This window comes from Mustela lutreola, chromosome 8 (genome assembly GCF_030435805.1).
Source record: "Mustela lutreola isolate mMusLut2 chromosome 8, mMusLut2.pri, whole genome shotgun sequence".
In the NCBI taxonomy this organism is placed as follows: domain Eukaryota; kingdom Metazoa; phylum Chordata; class Mammalia; order Carnivora; family Mustelidae; genus Mustela; species Mustela lutreola.
In genome coordinates this window covers 149,908,566-149,934,615 of record NC_081297.1, presented here as the reverse complement: position 1 = coordinate 149,934,615, position 26,050 = coordinate 149,908,566, and the positions used below count along the sequence as shown (strand labels likewise).

At 66.3% G+C, this 26,050-nt stretch overlaps 1 protein-coding gene across 2 annotated transcripts in view; it reads right to left on the bottom strand.

The window, feature by feature from the left end:
* The window catches only part of TAFA5 (TAFA chemokine like family member 5), a 170,886-nt gene that overhangs the window by 42,439 nt on the left and 102,397 nt on the right, over positions 1-26,050 (bottom strand). For both annotated transcript variants that reach the window (XM_059187304.1, XM_059187305.1), the window contains exon 2: positions 18,698-18,847. In XM_059187304.1, coding sequence (XP_059043287.1) covers positions 18,698-18,847 — 150 coding nt within the window. The remainder of the gene's footprint in view (positions 1-18,697; positions 18,848-26,050) is intronic.

The window sequence follows — 26,050 nt, the reverse complement described above, 5'->3', positions numbered from 1 at the left end:
GCCGGCCATCAACCCTCCGTCCAGCCACCCACCCACCCACCCGTCCGTCCATCCGGTCATCACGCATCGATCCGTCCGTCTGTCCGTCTGGCCGCCCAAACCTCGGGTGTGCTGAGCACCAGGAACCCGCACGTGCTCTCCTTCTCCTTCTCCCGACAGAGGGAAGGTCCGAGGAGCGCGGCAGCCTTAGCCACGGTCATGGCCGTGGGAAGGGCTGATGAACCCCCTCAGGGATGCGTCCTCGCCTCCTGGCCTCTGGAGAAGCCTCAGACGGAAAAACGAGGCTGACGTCCCTAGCGGGATGGGGTCTCTGTCTGACACTGCGGCACGTGCAGCCCACGTGCTGTCAAGACCAGGATTCTCACTCCCGGGCCCGCCCTTCCTCTGAGCTTGTCCTGCGGTCCCCACGCAAGGTCGGAGGGTGGTGATGCAGGGAGAGGGGACAGCCCGTGGGCTCCCCAGCTTCTGCCTGCGGCCCCTTCTGGTGGCTGTGAGTGGAGCTGTGAGCAGCGTCGTGTGAGGGCCTGTGACGGGGTAGCCGATGTGTGGTGTGGGGACGCGGGGTCTGTGCTCTAATGGGGGGACCACCGTGTGCCCGTGCAGCCAGAGGCCCCCAGGCGGCTCCTGGAATATCTCCAGGCCCAGCCCCTCCATCTTCCGACAGCCCCGTCCTCCCTGGCCTGAGGCGGGCCTGGGACCGAGGGGCCCGACTGCCTGGGAGACCCTCGCCTGCCCCCACAACAAGGACACGCGGGTCCGGGGACGCTCCAGAGACATGGCTGGCTTCGCAGCGGCACAGGGGTGGCCTTGCTCCCCATGGGGAGTCCTCGGTGCCCAGAGGTCTGAGCAGGAAACGGTGTTGCATTTCCTTAAGTCACACCTGAGACAAGGAGCCTGTTCGTACGGAACGGGTACCAGAAAGTCCCCAGGAGCCCACCCTGCTCCCCTTTCCCAGGAAGGCAGGGGACTGAGGGGTTTTCCGGCGGACACCCCCGTTTCTAGGTTCAATGCTGCCTGCTTCCGTGTCCCTCCAAGCCCAGCTGCCCGGCCTCAGGCACGCCTGCAGCTCGCTGGCCTCAGGCACCCCCACCCCCTGTGCAGAGGCCAAGCAAGGGGCCACGTCCTGGTCCCCCTCTTGGGAAACTGTCACTTTGACTTCAGTTAAGGATCTGCTCCAGGGTCAGGAGAATCACGGTGCCCGACAAACGACAGAGCTGAGGGAGTCTGGTACCCTGGAGTTACTTCAAACGCGCCCCGCGATCCGGAGCTCACACAGCGGTTTAGCCTGGCCTGGGGAGTGGGGCTGGGGGCGGGATGCCGTGGTCCTGGCTGCAGGCACGGGTCGGGGCGTGAACCGGACCAGAGCCCAGGCCAGCTCTGCAAACAGAGCCTCGTGGCCTTGCCTGGAAGGGGACCCGTGGCTCCTACAATCGGCAGCTGTGGCCTCGGGGTGGGGCAGACGGAAGGGGTCTCTGCAGCCGAGCCCCAGCCCCGGGGGGCACGGGGCCCTGGTACCCGGTCCTCTGCACGGCCAGTCGCCACGCTGTGAGTTAATCCACCTCCGCCACAAAGCAGCACTCTAGCTGGTGTCTGCGAGGAGCGGGCTCACCGAGGTCACCGGCACACCAGGAGGGTCGGTCCCAGGTTTTGCTAGTGACAGCCGGGGTCACTATGGTGTCACTTCAGTGAACTTACCTAAGTCGGACACCCGAAGGAAAGGAAGCCAGCTCTCATCCCCCCAAACCACCAGCCACCCTTGACAGGAAGATCTGATAACAGCGAATCCCTAAGAAACCTGCTGTGGGCTCAGGCACGGACGGGGCCACTGTGAGCGGCCGGGCGCTGCTCCATCCCTCCCTGACACCGGCACGAGTCGCTGAGGCTGTGAGACTGTCCCCGACGCAGAGGACAGAGCCGCAGTGGAAGCACCGACACACAGACCGCACCCAAAGCCAAGCGCCCCCAACGTGTCCCCACGCAGGACCTTCACGCAGAGCCTTTGTGGTGGTTTTCCTGACCCCTGGCCAGGTCGTCAGAGGCCACAGGTGGCCTTGACAGAGTGTGCGGGCTGCAGGGCTCACGGAACACACACCCCGGAAGGTGTGGCCCCGGGCGGGTCCTGCTGCCGAGCCGCAGCGGGTCCCAAGGTCACTGGCCCTGCCAGCCAGCACCTCATCTGCCTGAAACCTCAGGGTCCAGCCCTTCTCCTGAGCTGGGCATCACAGCTCCATGAGGTGCGTGTCGCAACAGATGCCTCAAAGGTGAGGCCACTGGCTTCAGAGGTCACATCTGTCACCCCGAGGCCGGACTGTGGCAGGACTGGAGGTCCTGCAGGCCGTGGTCTTGGGAGCCCAGGCTATTGGACACGACAGGAGAACAGCACTGGGCAGGTGACGTCTATTGTCCCCAGGGACTGGGACCAAGCAGAAACCGAGGGCTGCTCTGGGAGCCACATCCACGTCCTAGAAGGTCCGAGGGCTGGTACTTCCATCCCCATGTGTGGGGCGGGGTGGGGGTCCGCGGCCTGGCACTGAGCCTCCTGCCGAGTCCAGACACAGACCACAGCTGAGGGGGAGGCGAGGAGGAGACACACGGGCAGAGGGAACCACCTCCAGTTCCCCGAGGAGCGGGCCGCACAGTGACTCAGGTGAGCGGTCGTCCTGACCACCAGCAAGAGGGGAGCGAGGGCCCCGGAGACCAGAAGGCACTCCCGTCGCGGCTCCCGCGGACCCTGAGACCGTCTACTCGCGGGTCCGAGCCTGTGTGGAGGTGCTGGGCAGGACGCCGCGCGGGCCTGGCAGCCTGAGCCCTGCCCCGCACTCGGACCTTAGAGGAGGTCCGGCACAGCTCCGAGTGCCCCCGACGTCCGGCGGCTTCTGCCACTGCCGGGTACAGCGTGACGAGCCTGGGCCACCCAACTCCTCCCCAGCTGGTCCATGGCCCCTGTGAGTGGGGGCCACACCGGCTGGGACAGAGCCCCAGGGGACCTTGGTGTGCACAGCCAGAGAACGCCAGCCCAGGGTGGCTTCCCTTCCAGGGCCCGGCCACGGCGGGGCCTTCCCTCAGGGTGGCGTCTGTCCCACATGGCCTGCGCTCCCTGCTCAGGGGGGCCGTTTCCTTCCTGGCAGCGGCGGCCCTGCCCCCCTCCGCCCGGGTCCCTCCCCGTCCCTGCCCACCTCGGGCCACCCCGGGGCTGAATGGGGACCCAGAGCACCAGGACGCAGGCAGGCAGGGGAGGCGGAAGCTGAGCCCTTTCTGTGCGTCCTTCCCTCGCTCGGCTCAGAGAATCAGCCACGGCCGGCAGCCACCGGGGCCTCAGGGCTGACGGCTCCCCTACCCGGTACGCACAGAGCCACAAACCCAGAGGTGCTCACAGCACGGCTAGCAGGGGCCCGGGGGCTGCGGCGAAGCTGGCGGATCGGCCACAGGCGTGGTGACACCCCGAGCCTCATGCACACGGCAACACGGTTCATTCTCAGGATAGTGGCCAGCGACCTCCGGCGGCCTCCAGGACTCCAGGACAACAATGTCCTCCTGGTCTACAACAGGAGACTGAGAGCTGGCGGTCAGCGCAAGGCCATCGGTGAGAAAGAGGGAGAGCAGGGCGGCGGGGGCGTTCCCCACACGCAGGGTTCACGCTGGGGGACAGGTGCGGCCGGCTGCGCTCCGGGGCGGCTCGTTCTCTTAACAAGCCTTTATTTCCTCAGCGCTGCCCCTGCAGACGGGACAAGGCCTCCCGTGACGCCACAGCGTAGACCTTCGGACACTGGAGCGGGTCCCCGGGCTCCTCCTCCCCAGCTTGTGCCGCACGTCGTCGCGACATGCAGGCCAACCGGCCGATGCTTACCGTTCTGGTTCCCTCCCCGGAAGTCCAAGCCTGCGTGTGCGTCCCACATCACAGCTCTAAAAGTTCCGCACTTCGCAAGGGAGGAGGGTGCGTGGGGCGCGGGCGTCACTGGTGCCGGGAGCGTCACGGGGAGCTCCCGTGCGTGGTGTCCCCTCCCGATGAATCCCAGCCGCAGGGACTGTCCAAGAGCAGTTCCCATCTCTTGTACGAGCTGCTCCAAGTCTCCAAGCTGCCCGTTCCCGGCCCCAGGAGCTCTGCCCACACCGCGGGGAGGCCTGCTCTCAGGGCGGCGCTGCGGGGAGGCGGCGGCTTGCTGTCCACTCCGTCGTGCGCCGGGGAACGCGCGGCCATCGCGGCGGCCACAGCTCCCCGCGTCTCTGCAGCACTGCTGTCAAGCGTGTGACTCAGGAAGTGTGTCCGAACGGCGCGGGCCGTCCTCCCAGCCTGGCTGTCCTGAACCCAAACAGCCTCCAGCGTTTCCCGGCAAACACCTGGGCTGAGGCTTCTTCTGTCCTCCTACGGGTAACGCACAACGGCAGTTTGACTTAACGAGGTTTAGGATTTTGATCCAAACAGATAAGTTAGGAGCCGCTGTCCCGGCCTTCGGAAACGGCGCTCCTCTGCCGTGTTTACGACCCGGGATGGAGTCACCGGGGGCCCCTAAACCCGCCTGGGAGGCGCAGCTGTTAACCCGGTCCCGACCATAGAACGCGGAGCTCGGAATTCCGCCCTGTGCCGCCGGGAGCGTCGACCTTGGGCTGCACTCCGCCGGGCCAGCCTGTCCCGAGCTTCACGCAGAGTCCGGCCGGGGCGCGCCCTTGGGGTCCACAGCTGGAAGACCGGCCAGAGTGACCGCGGCCTCCAACCCCTTTGGTGGCCCATCCTCCCAGTGACCCCGACCCTTGGGCAAGGCCCTTCATTGAAAAGTGCATCCCAGCCCCCTGCCCCCACCGGAGAAAGTGGCGACTCTCCCGAGAAGTGACGGCCTCGAGACAGCAGTCGACACAAACACGGCCTTTATTCACCATTAACAGCACGATAAAGGGCGGCCATCCCGCCACGTGCCCAGGCCGCTAGCAGCCAGTTGCGGGATTATGGGCAGTGGACCCCTGCCCCTTGAGCACCCTGGGTCGCACACCCGGGTCACAGAGCGGTCCGGAGCGGACGCCTGCATTCCCCGCCTGGAGGACATCAGTGCGCAGCCCGAGGTCAGAGCCCGCACAGCCCGCTCTTTGCCATCTCCCCGCTTCTGTGACTCGTATGGGTGTGGACAGTGGGTAGGACATGCTGCCGGGTCCGAACACACAGGGGACGGGTCAGAGGTCGCACCTTCCCATGCACAGCTAACTGAATGGGGGGGCAGGAGGTGGCTGGGCCCTAGGGTCTGCGCTGTCTGCGTGCAAGGCCCGAGCTCTGTGTCTCCTGGGACAGATGCTGCCCGGCGCTTTCCCAGGGGTTCCTCCACAGGGAACCCTCCCCATGAAGCCTTGGGAATCTGGCCACACGGGCAGGTTGGTGCAGACTCCCTCCTCCAGGCGGCCTGAGGCCGTAGGGAGCGGGTGACACCCAGGTCGGGGGACGGTGGGCCCCTCCCCAACGACCATGCACGTGGCAGGACGGCCTGTGGCCTTTCCGGAAATGACGGCTCGCCGGCCACACGGGCACATCTGATCAGGCTCCAAGTGGGGACCGGGGTACCCACGGCCTGCCTGGGTCTTGGGTTAGGGTCAGACAAGGCCAGGGGTGCTGAAGCACGGGTCCCCTCCTTCCCAGGGGCTCCGGAGACGTGTCAAGTCCTGCTCTGAGCACCTGGTCTGTCCTCCGAGAAGGCTGACAGCCCGGCCTGCCACCTGCAGCCTTGCTGGGCCGGGCCGGACGAGTCAGGGCAGCCAGTGCCGTGCTGGGGCCGCGACACCAAGGCCGGGCAGCCCACTGCCTCACCGTGCCGGGCTCCCGGCAGGAACTCCGTGGCCCTGGCGGCTGCCGGCCGATGCTTTTGGCGGCCCTCGGAATGCAAGAGAAACTGAGTTAACGCGCGGCAAATCACGACGCGGCTTGGGCGTTCAGAGGCACGTCTGTGCCCCAGCGAAGCCCGTGAGACACAAACATCCGCGGGAACACGGCCCGGAGGCCGGACGCGGTATCCACGTCGAGGACGCTTTCCTAACGTGCGACGCCCACGTCGGGGCCGATGAGGCACGTCAAGATCCCGTCGGCTGGTCAGGAAACAGGGTGTTATCACAGGGTTCCGGTGCTTTCCTGAGTCCGGCCCCCGACTCGGAGCTGCTGTCCTCCTTCTGGCAACATGTGCCCCCTTGTCACGTGCCAGAGACAAAGGCATCACGGCGCCTCGGGCAGCGGCCGCCCGCCTTCCCACACACAGGCAGGCCCTCTCGGACCACTCCCCCGAGCGCAGGCTCCTGGAGGGGGCGGCAGACCCCGGCTCCCTCCCGGCCCGGGACCCTCCACCAAACTCCTCACACAGGGGCTGCTTCCCGGTCCCCAGGCAGAGACGCCCCAGCTGACCGTGGGCAGGAAGCAGGGGTCCTGCCCTGCCTGCTCTCTGCACCCCCCGTCCTCCGGGGTTCACGTTTGGGCTCCCAAGCATGGAGGGTCGAGAGACTCAGTTACCTAAGACTTCTGTGCGGCAGGTGCGGACGGCTCTGGGGGACGTGGGGCAAGCGGCTCAGGTCCTGTCTTCAGGGCTCGACCTCAGTCCTTGGGCGGCTGGTGGCCCCTCTATAGGACCCCTGTCCATGGGCATCCGACACCAGCTCTGGCCTGGCCATGGCCTCCCCGAGAGCCCCCGCCGAGGCCGCCCGGAATCAGCACCTCCCACGACACCAGGTCCTGCACAGGGGGTAGGACACGGGGAGGGTGGCCTGACCTTGGGGCACACGCTCAGGCCGGCTCCTCACCTCCCGCCTTCCCCGCCCCCTGGCTGCCTGGGAGTAGAGGCAAGAGGCAGACTCTGTGCCGCCTCCCCAGAAACCCGGGGGGAAGGTGCTGGCCGCAGGCACGGAGCCGGGTGCCCGTGGGGACCACGCCGGGGTAGACCTGCTCCTGGACGCCGGCGCCTGTCCCTCTCTCACAGAGACCCGCCCCGGCCCTGGGGAATGGTCTGCGCTCAGACCGTGGGCAATTGCTGCATGAGTTAGTGACATGCTGGGTCAGTGACGTGGTGTGTGTGGCAAAACCCAGCCCGGACGACCCGGAGACTGACCCTGATGTTGCCTGTGGGATCCGGTCAGCGGTGGTCAGCGGATCCCCCTTGGGCTCTCGAGTGTGGCATGCGCAAGGTGCCAGGAACCAGGAGCACTGAATGGTGACGAGGATGTGAACCCGCTTTCCGCCCTGCTGTTTGCCAGTAAACCTAATACTTCTCCAAAAATAAAGCAAATCAATGAAAAACAAACAAAAACTACCTGCTCCAGCCAGACCTTGGGAGCCAAGGGGCGGGCCCGTTTCTCGGCAAGGACACGAGGAGAGGGTGTACCCTCCGTGCAGAGGGGGGCCCTGGGCTTCCCTGCCCGGCTGCCCGACCACATTGGGCAGAGGACTCCCCAGCGTCTGCGGGGTCCAGCGTGGCTCTGTGAGTGGGCTGACAGCCCCGGGTGGGGGAGACACCACACGTCTCTTTTGACCGTCTGTCCAGCCCTCATGGTGGGAGTCCAGCTGGGAGGACCACCCCTCCAGGCGGCCAGCACCCCACCCTGTGGTCAGGCCTGGAGGCTGGGGCTGAGCTGGAGATGGCACTGGGGTGTGGGGGACGTGGGGAGCAGCCGGTACGTCCCTGCCGCACACTCCCCACCGAGGGTTCACGAAGGCAGAGGAGGGACAGGGAGGCAGGTGTCCCGTGAGCTCAGAATCGGCAGGGAGGGGTGTGAGGACGGACAGTACCCTGGTCACCATGCAGTGGAGACGGTCAGAGAAGATTAGCTAATTAGCTCGAACGTAATCACGGACGAGACCCATCCCTTCCATTCGGCCTCACAAACGTCTCTTAGGCTCTACATGAAGCCATTATGAGTAAAGAATGGAGGACCTTTTCCGTAAGTGATGCTCGGCCCCTCGGGTATCCACGTGCGGAGAACCAGACAGAATCGGAAACCGGTCTCAGGCCACAGGAAACGTTAATCTGCGGTGGGTCACGGGCCTCCACGTGCATTCTGCCAGAGCAGGAGAGAACACCCTGCGACCTTGGGGGAGACCTTGGGGGATGTCCTTCCCTAACGCGACACAGGCCGCGCGTCGGAGGGAAGAGTGGTAAGTCAGGCCGCGTACAGCTGCGCACCTCTGCTCGCCCCCGCTCTCGGCCAGCCGAGGGAAAGCCCGGCCACCGAGTGAGGGGAGAGAGGACCCGCACCGCCAGCCCCAAACGGGGGCGCGGAATACAGAGACCGTGCCGCCGAGTCACTGGATGAAGCCGCAGCCCGAGGAAAGCGGGGAGACACGGCCAGACATTGAAGATGCACCCTGGTGGCTGCAGGAGCCGGTGACACCCTGCCCGGTGTCACGGCTCAATAGGCACATCCGCTCTGCCAGGAAACACCGTCCTGCACCCAGCAGGACGGTGAATGGGGAAACCCTGGCAGCAGCAAGCGTTGGCACACAGAGCACATGGGACCCACGCGCACGACTGGGGTAGGTGCAGCAGGACAGCCATGCGGAGGGAGGCCTGGCGGCGCCTGCCACGTCCACCGCGTCGTCTGTGTGCCCCTCCCGGGGACATGCCCGGGAGAAACGAGTGCATGTGTCTCCCAGGAGACGGCCCGTCCAGTTCTCAGCGGCCGTACCTACAGTAGCCAAGCATCCAGGCCCCTAAACACTGTCGTCTGTAGAACAGTCCGGCACCGCCCTCCAGGGAGGTCCCAGAGCGCAGGGAAGTTAGCCAAGTCCCGCTCTCCACATGGACGATCCCGTAGACACGATGGGAGAAGCCACACACCGCCCGATTCCACGTGTGTGACTCCCTGAGGCAGGCAACCCCGCCATCACAGACCCCGGGGTGCTGGGGACCCGACGGGACGGTGCCCACGGGCTCGGCAGGGCCGGACACACCCAGCTTTGTGCTCACATCTGTGCATGTGCCTGGGTGGGCACCTCTCGCGGAGCCTTTAAAAGGCACACACACCCGCCCGCGGTTCCTAACTCCCACGTGGGGTCCTACATGTCCACCCGGGCCTGCCTGTGAGGGTGTGAGGCCGTGCCGGTGTAGACGCACGGGGTCGCTGCGGCACGGGGGCTGGGCACACCCCGTTTTGCGAGCCGCGGCTCCGTGTGCGGCCGAGGTGTGGGGGCGTTTCCTGGACGTGCTCAGCTCTCAGGCGCCGGCCCAGATGCGCTCATGAGAAAACACGCCGCCCGCTGGGGTTCACCGTGGCGCCTCTCCGCTCACCCCGCCGCGGCCTCGGACCATGAACATGGCCCCCTTCCCAGTTACAAATACGACCCTTGTTCAAGCCACCGGCTCGACAATGTGCCCAGGACACTTGGAACGACCGAAGTAAGAGCCCAACAGCCAAGCCCAGGCCAGGGCCGTCCAGAGGGTCTTGAGAGCCCCTCGTCCTGCTGCCCCGGGTCCCAGGAGCCCGTGCACCCGCCCTCGGCTCGTCAGGCGCTGGCTGCGAGCTCGGCCGGGCCCCTCCCCGTCACGCAGCTGTCACTCCAGCACGAGCCGCGGCTGCCTGTCCCTGCCGACGGCCTGGGTAATTAAAGGAACCGTCCGTTCCCCTGGCTCCTTCCTCCCACCAGGTACAGCCCCAGGGACAAGGTCGGGAGGCGCTGACGTCTGCGACGCCCCTCGGGCTCCTGACATGCAGCCCCGTCCTGTGTCCTGAGCGGCCCTCTCGTCCCTGCCTGCTGACCGGCTCACCTCACACCCACCCAGGTAGGTGACCCACCCACTTGCCCCTGGGCCCCCACATACAGAGCCACGGGGCACTCGCACCTGCCACCACGAGGCCAAGCGCTCTGGGTACCTGCCTGCCCCCTGAGGAGCCTCCAGCCCTGGGTCGGGCCTTGCCCTGACCCCATAGCCAGTGCCACACCCCGGCCATTCCCATCACGACCGTCACCAGGCTGATCTCTGCCCACATGCTGTCCTGCTGCCCCAGATTTACTGTCTGGGGGCAGGGACAGGCTCTTCTAGAGGACAGGCATCTGACAGCATCCAGGCTCTCAGCCCGCAGGACTCAGTCCCCATCCTGCAGGCCTACGGATCCCGATCAGGGACGCCTGCCCCTCCTCCCTCCACCGGCCCAGCCTCCCTGGAAGCCGGGGCCCTGCCTGAGGAACACGGGGATGTGGGGCTGTGTCCAGGGGGCCCCAGAGTGACCAGGGCTGCCCCTCCCTGCACGCACAGGGCCCCAGAACCGGCAGACCACGGAGGGCAGGCAGGCTCCCCGGCACCCCAATATCCCATGATCAAAGCCTCTCCCAACTTCAAAATAAAATTGTTTCATCTAGACTCTCCCTGGCTTTGATTATTTTTCATATCACGCAGTTTAATTGGGTTCAAAATCTCCCATAACATCAAAGAGAAAGGGAGGCTCCGTGTTCATCAAAGGAGGGCCCACCCGGAGGCGCAGGCACCGCGGGAGGTCGCCGCAGCCCCCGCCCTCGGCAGAGCGCCAGCACCTGCGCCTCACGCAGCACCGACACGGGCCGCAGGGAGGGAAGGAGTGCGGGGCGGGGGACGCCCGTGCCCTACCCGGCTCACGGTATCCTCCCGCGGGGCCCCTGGCACACCCACCCTCCGTCCAGGCCCTGCGCTGTGCCTAAGGCAGGGACAGCGACCTGACCCGTGCCCTCCTCCCTTGACTCAGCCTGGAAGTAGCCGGCAGGGCCGCATCAGGCTTCTCCCTCCACAGGCTCCCCCTGCTACGCCAGGGCGGGGCGGACCCCAGCGGCTGGGGTGTGCATCTCTGCCGGCAGCCCGGATGGATAGCGAGGCCACGGAGCTGAGCAGCGGTGTGCGCCTGTGCTGGGCGTCCGAGTGCACGCACAGGAGGCAGGGGCTGCTGCCTACGTCCCTCCTCTGTGGCGGCCGCACCCAGGAAGCCTGGGGGAGCCCGGGCAGGGCCCTCAGACCGGCTCACAATGGCACCCAGCAGCCGCAGCTCCCTGCACGAACTGCCTAGTGACGCCCACTGCTTCTGAGAATCATGACCCATCATGGCTGCAGGCATCACCTCCTCCAGGAAGCCCTCCCTGGATGCCACAGCCTGACTCGGCACTTGTGTTCCTGCGTCCTCCACCCCCATGCCGAGGAGCTCCAGACCAGGGCACCCTCGTGCCCTCCTTCCCGGAGGCGACAGAGCAGTGGGACACCTTGGAAGGGGGCCTCCATTAGAGGGAGAGCCCTGTGTGCCAGGAGCCCACCGCCCTTCAAGGAGGAGCGTCTGTGAGTCCCTGAGCCAAGACAGCGGCCCGGGGGGAGGTGGCCCGTGGCTCTCTGTGGGGATCCATGCGGACCCCCGCCCCCTTCCCCAGTTAATGCCATGCGCGTCCCTGGTAATGGTCCCAATCAGAGCTCGCGGGTTCCCGCCACTCGCTGGGGCCCATCAGCTCCCGGTTTCTTGGAGAGAATTTCCTCAAAGATGCTTCTTCTCACACATGCTGATTATTCCCAAATGCTGATTAAAATGTGCAGGAGGAGGGAGGTGACATTATCAGCACATCCCGGCTTACAGCTCCGGGTGCGCGAGTCTGGCACTCGTTCCGTCTGTGTTGGACTATTCCGGGTTTCTCGGAGGTAACTGGGATTGTTTCCTTAGGATCATTTTCAGAGGCTCAGTGCCGCCGCACAGACATCCGATCTCTGCATGTCGATCTTGTCTCCGCAACCTGCCGAGATCCTCTCTTGGCTCCAAGTGTGTGCGTGGATTCCCGACGATTTCATCAGGAAAGATGGCTTCGCCCGGGAACGGACGGCTTTCTCTCTTCCCTGATGACCAGCCTCTCGCTTGTGCCTCTCGCGCAGCTGCCCAGGGACAGCCGTCAGGACGATGCCGAATGGAAGGCACGAGCACGCGGCGTGTTCCTGAAGTTGGGGCAAAAGCATCCGGTCTCCCTCCGCTGGGGATGGCATCACGGGTGGGCATGTCCTGTGTTCTCCTTTATGATGGGAAATTCTTCCTTCCCTAGTCTGAGGGTCGTCCCCACGTTGCGCCGTCAGACTCCTTCAATGCTCTTCCTGCGGCTCCTGACACGAACACAGGGTTTTGTTCCGGACTCGGTGAGTGCGGCATCTGTATGGGTTTCCAGAAGTGGAACTGACTTCACACCCCAAGCGAGTCCCAGGTGCCGCGTCATGCGGCCCTCCCAGGGCGCCCCTGGCCTCCGCGGTCTGTACCTGCGCGACACCCAGAGGGCCCGGAGACCCCCACTGTCTCCACCTGATGCTTACGGTGTGAGGCGGGCGCTCGCCTCCTGCAGTGGGTCAGAAGGGCGTCCTCTTGCTGCGTGTTTTTGGAAGAGATTGAGAAGGGCTGGTGTTAATTCCTTCCGCGTCTTCCCGAGTCCGTGTGCGTGTTTCTGGGCCGTGCCCGCGTCGTCTAGGCTGCGTGGCGCGTGCACACACGGCTGCGTGTGCACACACCGCTGCGCACGGCGTCTCCGGGAAGCGGGGGCCGGTCCTCTCCTGTACGGCCGAGCCTGGGAGCTCGCCCCCGCCCCCCGCAGTCTGCTGACCGAGCTTATCTTGAGGTGAGACTCTGGTTCTCGCTTCTTGGATTCTGGGTCCCGGGTGTCCCTTCCGGGACTTACCGTGGTCTGTCCTCTCCCGTGTGCGGTTGAGCTCCTTGTTTTTTTACCGTCCCCCAAATGGATAAGTTTGTTTTGTTTACTTTTTTTGGAAGGTTTTTCTGGGGGGAAATGGGAGAGGGAGAGTCTCCAGCCGACCCCCCGCTGATTGAGGAGCTGATGAGGACTCGGTCCCACGACCCTGAGATCACGACCTGAGCCGAAACCAAGAGTCAGACGCTGCCCTGACAGCCCCCGCCCAGGCACCCCTGGTATCTTTGCTTTGAACAGACTTTACTCGGGTATATTTATGCGACGTAATTTTTACTTCCGGCCGTACGTAGTGGTCAGCTCACGAGACCCCCAGACACTGAGCACACGCTCCCAGGCCACCGCCAGCTCCAGCACCCCACACGGGCGGTTCTGGTGGCCCCAGAAGGCCAGCAACGCCAGGTGAGGGAGGCCGTCCTCACGCCGGGAGGGGGGCCGGGCAGGACCACGCCTCTGCTCACACCCGCCGCAGCCGCTCTGCCCGCAGCTGCTGGAGCCTCGGGGACCCGCCAGAGGCCCCGTGAGTGCCCAGCTGCACAGGCATGTGTGCACATGCACGCACACACGCACACACACTCACACGCACTCACGCACACACACGTGCACACACACGCGTGCACACACACACGAATACAAGCACACACATGCTCACACACTCACGTGCACACACGTGCACACACACACACGTGCACACACAGCATACAAGCACACACATGCTCACACACACGTGCACACATACACACATGCGCACGCATACAAGCACGCACAGACCTATGCACGCTCACACACACACGCGCGCACACACGTGCACACACACACATACACGGATCCAACTGTACTTAAATCCTCACACCCGGTTTCCTAGGCACCGAAAGGCGTAAAGCCTCCCCGCAAGCACGAGGGCCGCTGTCCACTCTGCGTCCTGCCCGTCCCCAGGGCTGCTTCCTCTCCGGCAGAGCGGCTGGGGCTCCGCACGGTGCTGCAGGTGGACGTGGGGCGCCGTGTCTCCCACTCGTGCCTGCCGCCGAGGGCCTGGGAACCTAGGGCTCAGCCCAGGTTGCAGGACGGGTGGGCGTGTCCGCGGTGGGCGTGTCCGCGGTGGGCGTGTCCGCAGTGGGCGTGGCCGCCTCCCTGGACTCTGCACTGGGCAGGTCTGGGAAGCCTCCTGAGCTCTCAGGCTGCTCCAGGCCCCGTGAGTCCGTCAGTTCCTGCTGCCCCGAGACAGCCCCTCCTCCTCTCTCACACAGCCCGAGTTACAGCTTGGGGACAGAGCCTGGGGACACAACATGGGGTCACACCCTGGGACACAGCCTGGGGTTAGAGTCCAGAGGCATAGCCTGGGGACACAACAGAGAGACGTGGCCTGGGTCACAGCCCGGAGACACACTGGCTGGGTGTCTTCACACCCCTCTGCTCTCCTGTCCCCTGCAGACTCTCCCTCCTCCCATCAAGACTTGGAAAAGCCCAGAACTCCCCCGAGCTAGGCTGCCATCTGGTGACACACGGCCTCTCCTGTGACGGCTGTCACCCTCTCTCTCCTGCGCCCAGGCCCCTGGGTTCCTGGGGCTCTGCAGTGGGCGACCCCAGCAGAGTCTGGGTGGGGAGAAGAGCCCCCCAGCCTCCCACCAGCCGGAGGAACAAGGCACCAGCCCCACATCCCAGGTCCAGACCCCCAGCCTAGCCCTGCCTACTCCCCCATCCCCTCCGCCAGCATCCAAACGGCCCCAGGGTCCTTCCCTTTGCTTTGCTCCTGAACCTCGGGCCTCCCTCCCCCTCCTCAGCCCCGTGCTGCTCTCAGTGGGCCTGGACGCCCCCGCCGCCCGCATCTGGAGAGCTGGCGCTGAATGGGGGACAGCCGGCGTGGTCCAGCGGCTGCCGAGTCTAACAAAAACAGACGCCGACTTGAGTGCTTTCCGAAGGCTTGTTTTTCCCAGTGACTTATTTTTACTGTGTCTCACCAACGTCAGCCCTTCTCCACCCGGAGCCTGGGAAACAGCGGTCCACACTAGCCTCTCCCGGTCACCGTCTTCTGTCTAATCCCCAGTCCCCACCAGGCCGCAGGACAGCCCCCACCTGACCCCGTCCTCGTCACCCGGGTGGCTTGGGCTGGGCTGGGTCAGAGTCTCCCGCGGCCGCCCGCCTCCTCGAATGCAGACCGCGTCATGGCGCCGCGAGTCACACACCTGCAGCGCGCTGCCCGCCGTCCTCGTGGACAGAGCTGTGCCCCCACCAGCAGCAGAGAACACGGTCACGGCCTGGAAAGGAGCCCTGGGCTCGCGGCCGATCGCTTCGCTCCCGCACACCAGCGCCCACTCGTGTCCTTCCCGCTGTGTCTCTGGACCTTTCCCTCCCCTGGATGGAGGGCCCCATGCTCCTCAGGAACCGCAGCCCCATCCACGCACAAACCCCCAACGCTCGCCCCTGCTCTGCGCGTCGCCGGCAGGGCACCCAGGCCACGACTAGGACACATGTGTTACCCACTGCCGGAGAGAACGGACGGTGGCCGGTGGCTCCCGGGGTCGGTCGGTGGTTCCCGGGGTTGGGCAAAGCAGGTGGTGCTTAGAAAAGGCGTCTACACGTTGTACCCAACAGGCAGAGCCAACCGTGTCTGGTCTGCGGATGGAGACGGGGGCCCAGCCTGCCAGCCTCCGCCGGCCCGTGCACAGGGGACCACAGACGACACCTTCCCCCACTCCACCCCCAGGACTCCCAGCACCCAGGCACCCCTAGAAAGGAGGGGCACGTTCCAGTTCTGAACTTCCTGGGCAGGCACATGGCGTGCTGTATTCCCTCCTCAGGGACAAAGGACAAGGTCCCCCTGGAAGGCAGGTGGGCTTCTCGGCCAGGAGCCCGGCAGGGCCATCAGAGTGCATGGCTGGCTGGACACTGATGAGACCTGTCACTTCCTCAGAGTCTCTCTAGCCAGAATGCCAGCTGGTCACTCTCTTGCTCCTCAGACAAGCTGCGGCCCTCAGGGCAGGCCTGCATGGAGCTCAGACCTGGGGCCCCCACCGCAGGGTCCCAGGGACACCTCTCCCTTCCCCCGCAGCTGGGGGCAGGGCTGCACCTGCTTCCTTTACTTTGCTTCCTTTCAAGAAGGGCCTTGGCCCTCATGGCACCCCTGCGGAGGCACAGGGCCTGCACAATCCTGCCGACGGGGCAAGGGGAGTTCGGGGCTCCGCGGAGCTGCCGCCGCGGGTGCAGGCCCACAGCGTGCCCGGACACCACGGACTGCCGTGTCTACGACCAGGACACCCCGGGGACAAGCTGGAGCGCCTGTATTGTGCTGAGGACGCACGGCCTGGCAGAGAGGACTGCGGCTTGCCTCGGAGCCTCTTGTCCCGACATTTAAGGTGGAAGGAAGGAGTGCGCGCAGGAGGAGGGGGTCACGGTGCGGCCAAGGGCAGGCTGGGCAGACGTCCCCCCAGAAACGCCTGGGGCTCAAAGTCGCAGCCAGGACTCCCTGCTCCTTTCCGGAAGAGAAGCTTCCCTGGTGAGCTCCTCTTCATCCTTCAATACCCTGTTCAAATGCCCCTTGTAGACCCCTGCCAGGGTCCCAGGCCTTCCAGGAAGAGAAGGTCGTGCCCCGGGGACCCACAGGCCCTGCCCCACAGTCTGGGCCCCAGCCCCCCCAGAGTCAACTCCCCGGAGCACACGCTGTATCTGAACGAACGAATGAGGGAAGGAGGGAATGAGCGCGTCAGCAAACGGGCAAACAGGTGCGCAGACGCAGGAGCGCTCCCTCGTCCCGGCTCCCCCGCGGCGCGAACACTAGGGTCGGCCTCGCCCCCCGCTGCCGTCCGGCTCGCACGGGTGCCGGCCCCCCAGGAAGGCTCAGGTCTTCTCCTTCGCGGGCACCGTCCCACGGGAGGAAACTGCACACAGAGCAGGAAGCCGGAAGAGCAAACATTAAATGAGACGCAGCCGGGAAACCGCCCGCCGTGCAGACTCGAGCCCACTCGTCGGTCCCGCCGCCCCGGAGGCGGCCGGGTTCAATCTCCTGAGGTGCGGGAGGCTCGCAGGGGAGGGGGAGAACATGGCTGCAGAGGAGCAGACCCGGACTCCGTGAGTGGCGGCTCCGACCCCAAGCCTCCCTGCAGGCTCGCGGGACTAACAGGACAGAGGCAGGGAGGCCGCTGTGAGCGCCCGCCCGGGCACGCGACCCTCACCCCGCCCGGGGCAGAGTCGGCCTCAGCAAGGAGGAGCAGCTCTGTCACCGGCAGCGGCTCCGGAGCCGGGAGCCGGACGGGGCAGGAAGCATGGGCACGAGGACAGCTGAGTGGCCCAAATTCACGCGGAATCAGGCCGGCAGCCGGAGTTCCCGAATGCCCAGGCGGCCTGGAGATGCCCCCGCCTACTGGCCCAAGCGTGCACCTTCTGGGGACCCCGGCCGACAGGTGCTTCTACTGCGGACGGACGGACAACGTCTAGAAGACAAAACCAGCCTCCGGGACAAGCTCCTCGGAGCGCCAGGTCCTCCAGATGCTCCCGTGGGCCCGCGGCCCCCCGCACCAGGGCTGGCAGTGCAGGGGGTCGGCACGTGGCCGTGGGGGCCAGAAGGCTGCCGACACAGGGGCTGGGCTGGGCTGGGGCCGCTGGGAGCCCGGCTGGGCCTCCAGGGTACTCTGGGTCCCGCAGGCCCCCCTTGGCCAGGCGGAGCAGCCGGCTCAGCCCCAAAAGTGCACGGGGTGCCTGGATGGGGTGCGGCGGGGCCAGGCTTGCTCCCCTCCACCCCCTGCCCACCCTGCCAGAGGCCCAGAGCCGCTGGAGGTCCAGGCAGACTCACTGCCCCACCATGTCCCCAGATGCCCTCAAACAGTCTCATTGGTGATGCTGGGGGCAGGGGCACCCCAAGCCAGTCGGTCTCTATCCTGCAAGGGGTCCCGCGACTCTCCTCTTTCCTGCCTTTCCTGCCCTGGGGGCTGCTATGACTTTGGGGGCCACGCTGGGGCCTGCCTGGCCCATGAGAAAGCTGCCCTCGCTCCTGGGGTGGCCTCACCATCACCACTCGTGCATTGCCGTGCCCTGAGCTCTGAAGATGTGCTAGTCCCGTGCTCGGCACCTGCTGCATTCCGCAGCAGACCTTCGTGAGGAACTGCATGGGCCCCGGGGTCACAGATCAGCAGGAAGGGACTCCCGGGTAAAGGTGGCCAGATGGGGTTGGTGCCCAGAGCTCCACTCAGAGGCTCCTGGGAGCAATGGGCAGGGGTGACCGCAGGCACCCGGCTGTCTTATCGTGCGGTGACCACACCTCCTGCAGCTCCCCAAGGAACCAAGGCCCCAGCACACCCCTGCATGGGGCTGCCGGCCCCCGGGAGCCCGCTGACCCCACAAGGCTGCCCTCTCCAGTGACAGGGCTCCGGGCAGGGCTCTGGCCAGTCTCTGGTGCTCTTAGCTTGTGGGAGGCCGTGCTGAGTGCCGCGGGGGGCCAGGCTTCCTGCTGGGCCACACAGAGCTCCCCCCTCAACCTGGAGGGCGCAGCCCCCCGGACAGCCGCTGTGAGGGCTCCCTGCGCTTCCTCTAGAATGTTCGCTTCTGTTTCAAAGACAATCCCTGACGCGGTGCCCCTCCGCTGTCGGACAGCCTGATCTGGAGGCCGCGGGGACGCTGTCGCCACCTCCCACACACCCGAGGGGATGGGGTCACTACGGGTGCCTGATGCCTGCCCAGCCCGAAGCAGGAGGAGCCCACGCCCTGCAGGCAGCCTCAGTGAGAAGCCACAGGTGACGGACCACAGCCATCCTATGGGAGGCACGGCCTCCGCTCCCCTCTGCCCATGCAACTCCAGGGGGCCGGCAAGTCCCTGCAGGCACGCCCGGCACCCAGGCTCCCCGCCCCCCGCGTGCCCCCGCAGCACCACAGACACCACACGGCAAACGAGCCAATGCCGCCCCGGGCGCCGTCACCCCATGGGGACTGTGAAGCCCAAGGCCCGACCCAGAGAACAGGAGGCCCTCGCAGATGACCTGGGCTAGGGCAGGGGTGCGGCGCGCTGTGTCAGGTGGCACCTCGCGGCCCCAGCCTTCGGCGGGGTCCTTAGCTGTGGGCTCTTACCGTCCACGCAGGCGGGCCGGGCTCTCGTGGTACCCGCGATCTGCCCCTTTCTGCAGGCACAGCGAGCCGTCTGCCGGGCGATCGTCCTCCGAGGCTGGCTGCTGTCCCGGTCCAGGGTCACGATCTCACAGGTGCCGGCGGCCAGCTGACCTGTAAGAGAGGCACAGACGCCGGCTGAGTGTCTGCCGCCAGAGGACGAGCCACGCAGCCCTCCCGCCTGCGGAGGGGCCCTGGGGGCACAGGGAGGTAGGCCGTGTCCCCGGCGCATGCGTCTCAGACCCCTGCCATCGGGAACACACTCCCCGAGCGCTGGCGCCAGGTCAGGCCCGTGGGCTCCGCTCCACACAGCTCACGGCGGCCAGGAAATTAAACGTGGCCCGGGCTGCCACGCCCGGAAATGAAACGGCCGCGTCCCGCGGTCAGGAGTCTGGTGGAAGGAGCCAGCCTGCACGGAGCAGGGCTGTCGGACTCCAGGCTGGGCCCCGGGGTCTCCGCGCAGCCTGGCCTAGGGCAGAGCATGCAGCGAAAACCCTTGCCAGGTCTGTGAACGGCAGTGAGGGAGAAAACCCCGCCGTATGGGACTGGGTGAGAGCGGGGACCTGGCTGTCACCAGCCACGCCGGGCCATCCGGGACCTCCTCTCCCCGACACAGGCTGGTTGGTGCGCGCACACACACGCGCACACACACACACACGTACGCATGTGAGGTGCACACACGCTTCTGCATGTGCCCCTCACTCCTGCTTCCCCACGTGGACACGGACGCAGCTCCCCAGAGTTCGTGGGCACAGGACTGGGGACAACGGGGACCTGGGGCCTTGGTCTGTCTCTGGGCCAGCGCGGCACATACAGAAGGGACACGCTGACCTTGAATGGGACAAGTCAACCAGTGAAGTGGCTTCCCCTTCCCCTCCTGTCTCCTCAATCCCAGCGGGGGTGACTGTCCGTCCGAGGGCCCAGGGGGTCCACATCCCGGCAGAAGAAGAACCCCGCCTTCCGCAGGGCGTCCCTCTGCCTGGGACACCGGTGCCCTCCGCTAAGTGCCAGATGCTCACGCGGACGATAAAGACGGTGTCAGCTGTAGACGGAGGGCGGACAGACGGACAGACGGAAACCGGCTAAACCGCCCCATGGGAGACGGAGGTCGTCCCGTGTTCAGCCGTGCAGGTCCCTCCCCGGGCCAGGGCACCAGCTGCCCCCAGCCACGCAGCCACGCCCCACCTGCATGTCCTCTCCGGAGAACCACCAGAGGTCCCATTCGCTCGTGGCCTGTGCCTCCATTCCCTGGGCAAACAGTAGGCACCTGCTGTATACTGTCCACGATGTTGGACCCTGGGCCCATGATGCGAGAGAAGCAGACGTCACGGTGCCCCAAGGGGCTCCCGCCAGCTGGGCAGTCCACCTCATACAGATGCCCAGATGCAGGGGGCCCAGCCCGCCCATCGCGTGGGGGCCAAGAGTGAGACGGCACAGTATCGTGGGGGTGTGCACCTCAGAACAAGGGAACCACAGAGAAAAGACGCCAACCTGAGGGGCCTGAGGGCAGGTGGGGGGAGGGGCCGGCCCCTCCCTTCAGAGGGAAAGCCCGCAGCACCTGGGACCCGCGGCAGCGTTTCTCAGCCCCAGTGTCCATCCTTGTCCATGGTCCTGCTGTCACTGCAGGCCCTTCCTCCCCAGCAGACCCCGGGCCCTCCGGGCCGCTCGCTGCACAAGACTGTCCCTGCCTTTCTGTCACCCGTGTCACGTGGAGGTCCCCAGCCCACCCAGGGAGCCGGGTCCAAACCAGGCATCACCAAGTTGGCCGGACGAGGCACATAGAGCAGACGAGAGCCACCCAGCCCACCCTCGACCCTGGGGGTGCCGAGTCTGAGTTAGAGCCAAGAGCCACGGGTGCGGCAGCGGTGGTGGGCACTGGGCACGCCCAGCCCTGGGCTCAGCGTGACTGTGTGCAGTGACCAGAGCCTGCCCTTGGCGGCACACAGGGTTTGCTGGGGACACAGCACAGGTGCAGGACGAAGGCAGCCCATCGGGTCTCTTGGGCATATCTTCCCTGGACGCCGGAGCCCCTCGCCATGTGGAGCAAAACCACTCGGGGTGGGGCAGTGCCCAGCACCGTCCCCGGAAGGCTTTGGCCGCAGGCCTGGACTTCCACGAGCTGATTACAGGAAGAATCACAGCCGCTCAGAGAACGGAGCGGCCATGAACCAGCAAGTGGAGAAATGCAGCAGCGGGAAGAGCCCTGGGACGGACACGATGCTCTTCTTGCCACAAGACGCGACCACGGGAGCCACGCGCGTGAGCCGGCCGGGCACACGGAGACGCCGGGGCTCACAGGCCCGTTGGACGCTGTGACTTGCAGCTGGGAGTCCTCCGTCCCGCCGCTGTCGGAAGCTCTGCTGGTGGACAGCGTTGTTCCTCGCCACCGCCCGGCCGGGCTCCAGAGTCCTCGGGGTGTGTCAGTGAGCAGCAGAGGCCCGTCCCCTGTTTCCCTGGACACCGTGAGTCCCAGCTGCTAAGTAAGCCACCAACCCGCCGTGCGACTCCCTGCCGATGGATGGCATTAATCGGCACACGAGCCGTGAGAGCACCTGCCCGGGCACGTGGGAACACCTGAGCCTGGATCCCCGTGTGGAAAGGGGCGGCCACGCGGCCACAGCGAGGGCACTGGCAGGGCTGCACGTCCCCGAGCTCCCTCACCCAGGCAGTGCGTCAGCGGCTGCTGTCAGCCGGACGCCGTCACCCCCGGGGCCGCCATGCTGGGGTCGGAATGACGAGGCCGCCAAGTGCCCCCCCGAGGCCTGTGTGCGCATCCACTCCAAGCTGAGACCCAGAGCAGGTGCCGTGGACGCAGGTCCGCGTCCTGGGGTGGCCGTAGGAAGAAACCACAGACGGGGCCCACGGCACACGCTCCATTCTCCCGCCTGGGGAGCGACCCCCGCTGCAGCACTTAGGGCCGTGAGCAGCTTGGGGTGAGTGTCCCCTGCTCCCCTGCGGGTGGGCAGGGTGTCTGCAGGGCCAGGCCGTGGCCGCGGGCCCATCCCTTCTTCACCTGCCCCGGAGGACGGCGCACTGCCCGCTCAGGACCCTCGACAGCCAGCTTGGCCTTGGCTCCCCACTGCAGCCTGGCGGTGGGTAAACACACTCATGCCCGCAGCCCACCTCCGGGCCCTGCTGGTGGCCGAGCCAACCCCGACGGGACTGTCCCCCAGCCAGGAGGGCTCCCAAAGCCTGGGACGACAATGGTCAGCAGGGAGACAACAGGGCTGGGCATGGGGCTGGGAGCCGCTGGTCAGGACATCTGGGGCCCTGCAGGCCAGTCTGTCAGATCAGGGCCCTGAAGGGACTGCTGGCACCCACAGGACCAAGACAAGGCCGTGCCTGGACACCGTGTCCCTGCTCCAGCACCAGCGGCCACAGCCACCGTGGAACCCCGGGCCTCTCTGCTGAACCCGCGTGGGCTGCAGCCCAGACGGGCATTGTACCTGGCCCTGGGGGAAGGGGCTGGGGACGCTCACCTCGGCCCACAGGCTACAAGCCTGGTGCCGCCCCCCTCACTGCGATGGTCCCCTGAGGCACTGGCTCTGGGCTGGCCTGGCATTGGGGTTCTGTCCCAAGACCCGAACAACCTCGACAAGGTGAGCACCCTATACCCTCTCCCGGCAGACTCTACAGAAACTGGTCCCCGAGGTTTCATCGCCCAGGCTGGCGGCAGGGTGCCAGCCCCTCACGGTCCCCGGCCCAGTCCCTAGGGGCGGGGCTGCCACCACCCACTCCTGAGTCCGGTCACCAGGAGGGCTGTGAGCACGTCCTCAAAGCAAGTAGTGCGGAAACCTTTCTCAGGTTCGTTGCGCTGTTCCACAGGAAATCATTTGAATTGAGACCTTGCAACCCGCCGGCTGGTTCCCGGAGCTCCTTCTTCTGCAGGAGTCCAGAGTCCCAGGCCCCCAGGTCCAGCCCGGCTGGTCCCGCTGCTCAGGCAGGCGTCTGCCAGGTGTGGCCACACTGATGACAGCGACCGCTCCCCATCGGCCCCACGGCGAGACAGGCCCTCAGTCCTCAGGAGGGGTTTGCTGGCCTGGAGAGGGCCTCAGGTGGCCACCCTCAAGCTGTCCCCCATCCTCAGAGGGCCACCTGCCAGGGACTGGAGCTGGAGACTCAGGCCAGGAGCAGAGTGGCCACTACCCAATCCCCCTCCTGGCATTTCCTCCCACTGCCTTGGCCCGCACTAGCGTCCTGACCATCACGGACACAGAGGACACAGCTGCCACACTCTGAGCTCAATGTGGACACTCCGGGCATCGGCCCTGGGCTGGTCCCCACGGGGTTGGGTCCCCACCAGTGTAAGTGCACAGGGCAGGCCTTCCCGTGGGACACGCGGAGACAGACAGAAACGCAAGGACAAATGCGGACAAGACGGACTCTCCAGTCTCAGGGGACACAGCGGTGACAGAGGAGCTCAGCACCCCAGCCAGAAACTTCACGGGGTAACACCGGGGTCAAGGCCACAACCCGAACATGCCGGACGCCCCCAACCTGAGAGTCGGAGTCCAGGGCTTTGTGCCAAGTAAGCGTGAGGATGTGCCAGCAAGCAGCTCATCACGGCGGGCCACGACAGGTCACGGTGGGCGACAGCAGGTCACGGCGGGTCACAGTGGGTCATGGCACGTCAGAGCGGGTCCCCGCTCTCAACCCTGAGAGTGGGGAGTGCCCGTCCCTTGGGGGCACCATCGCTGCCACTGCCCACTGCAGTCCGAGTTTCAAGACAGGACACAGGTTCCCACGCCCCGTTCCCAGGATGTTGACGGGGGTGAGACCCCGGGGCACCCTCAGCGCCGGACCTGCTTCTCCCCACTCAGGCCCCTGGCCCCCACCAGAAGGACATTCGCTGGGGGGAGCCAGGTGAGCCCGCCGTCCCCTCCTCTTGCCCTCACTACGAGAAGGCCGAGGGGGTGGCAAGAAAGGGCCACGCCGCTCTCTGCCCCGAGGTCCGCAGGCCGGCTCCTCTGGAGGACGACCGCAGGCTCAGGACCGAACCGGCCGTGGGACCGTGCCTTCGAGAGGGGCTGCCCGAGCCCTGGGCTCCTTGGCCTCATGGCCACCTGCCGGGCTCCCTGTCCGGCCTCACTGCAGCACAGGGCAGGGCACAGCCTCACCCCTCACCCAACGCTCTGCGCTCAGGGCTGCCGCAGATCGGAGCACTGGGGCCTTCGGGCCCACACGGGGTCCCTGGACTTCACTGTGACCTGAAAACCAGTTCCCCCACCCTCCAGAGCCAACGCAGGCCTCCAGGGACCCCGTCGGACTTCCTCCCTGCCCGGGACAGCCTCCCCACGGCCCTGTCCTCTCTGCAGTGATGGGAAGAGAGCACTTACCACTGCTGCCAGCCCCACACTGGCCAGGAAGCCAGGAAGAGACCCCAGCAGCGCCCGGGGCCCCTGTGACCAGGAGAACTCGCCCAGCACGACAATCAGGGCTCAGTGCAAGAATGACTCAGGCAGCTGCCGCCCACAGAGCTCGAGGTTAACCCGCCTGCCCACCTCGGGCCCCGGAGAGTAGGTGGCAGCCTCGGCCTCCACATCTGTGAAACAAGCCAGTGGGCAAGCCCACAACTGTCCCTCTCCGGACTGAGCCACTACTGTGGAGACAGACTGTGGGAAGGGGGCCGTGGGGAGGGGGTGGTGGAGGGGAAGCCCCCATCTGCCACGAGCCGGGAGGTGTGGGGGGTGGGGGGTGCAGTCGCCCGGCGGGGGCGGGAGAGAAGGCGGGGCTGACAGCACAGGGAGACAAGCCGCACGCGGAAGGCGGAACCCAGCCTTGGGGAGGCCTGCCTCCAGGCCCTGGGGTCTGGGACTTGGTGGCCTTCCCCACAGAAGGGTGTCACCTGCAGGGTGCAGACATGAACACGCTTGGGACCTTGCGTGTAGATCACCCTGGTGGCCCGGGGCATCTCGCAGTCCCTGCAAGAGGGAGACACCGTGAGATTAAAGCCCAGCGAGATGACCAGGTGACACGGGACACAGAGCCTGGAGGGACAGACGCCCTTAGAGATGGAGCAAGGGCCACATGCCGAGCAGTTCGGGCAAGACAAGGAGCAGATTCTGCCAGGCAGCTCCGGGAGACCCGGGTCCTGCCCACACTCAGCCTGGGGTTCAGTGAGACCCTTTTAAGGACGGGAGACCTCCGAACTGGGAGGGTCAGGTTTGCGAGGTTTGAAACCACAAGGGCATGGGCTGCAGGGGCCTCCAGACACGGGCCAGAGTGGGCAAGGCTGGCTGACCCAGGGCACAAGGGCCTCAGAGGTACTGGCCAGGGAAGGGCACGGGGCAGGGAGTGGGGTGGCCGTGGTCGGTGGTCGGTGGGACGGTGCGAGAGGGCCTCCTGTGGAGCCCCGGGCCGGAGCCAGGCAGGACGGGTCACTGAAGGACGGAGCGGGACCCCGAGTGCCTCCCAGCCTGGCACCCCGCACGGAGCAGGTCCCTGCCGGTCCTCCCGCCGAGACTGCCCCCGACACCCGGCCGCCTCCACCGAACCGGGGCGGGCCATTCCCGGACGGGGCTGCAGCTCCCAGAAAACACCTGCGCTCCGGGCCCCTGACCCGCCGGCAGAGAGGACGGCTACGTACGCACAGCCGGGCCTGGGCTCGGCGGACTTGGAGTCCGCGCTGCACGTCAAGTAGAATCACCGGTGAAAATGCTGCCTGAACACGAGACACGGTCCCGGCCCCACGCCGAACAGGAGGCTGGGGGGTCCCTGCAGCCCCACTGCTCCTGCCGGCCAACACATGGGCCTGCGTCTCAGAGGGGACTCAGGCCCAGGGTCCCCGAGCCACGCAGGGCTGGGAGGGCCGCCAAGAGCCTGCGTCCCCCCTTGGAGCCTCAGCCACCACCCAGGCTCTCCTGCGGCCCCTGGAGACTCACTACAGACTCCGGGCCCCGTGACGTCCCAAACACTGCCGAGAACCCTGAAGGAGCGAGACTGTCCCGAGTCCTCCCGACGTGGGAGCAGAAAGGGGACTTGGCGCGGCAGCATTTCTGCTTCCTTCCCTGGGACCGGATTCATCCCCCCGTGTTTTGGGGCCAGGGATCCTGATGGCCCAGGCTTTGCTCCCCCACCGATGGGGGCGTTTCATCGCAGGACGGTCCAGGAGGCGCGCAGGCTCTTACTTTTCTCCTTGAGGCAGCGGTCGCCGCCCGCGACGTCCGTTACTGAGCATCTCTCCGCTGTCCAGCTGGCTCCCAGTCAATTACCCCCGGTAATGGGCCCATTAACGAGGCGTCGTCCCGCCTGGCAGGTCCACGCCGCGGCCCCGGGGCCGTCCCGAGCCGGGCTGGAACGCCGCTGGCACAGCATCGT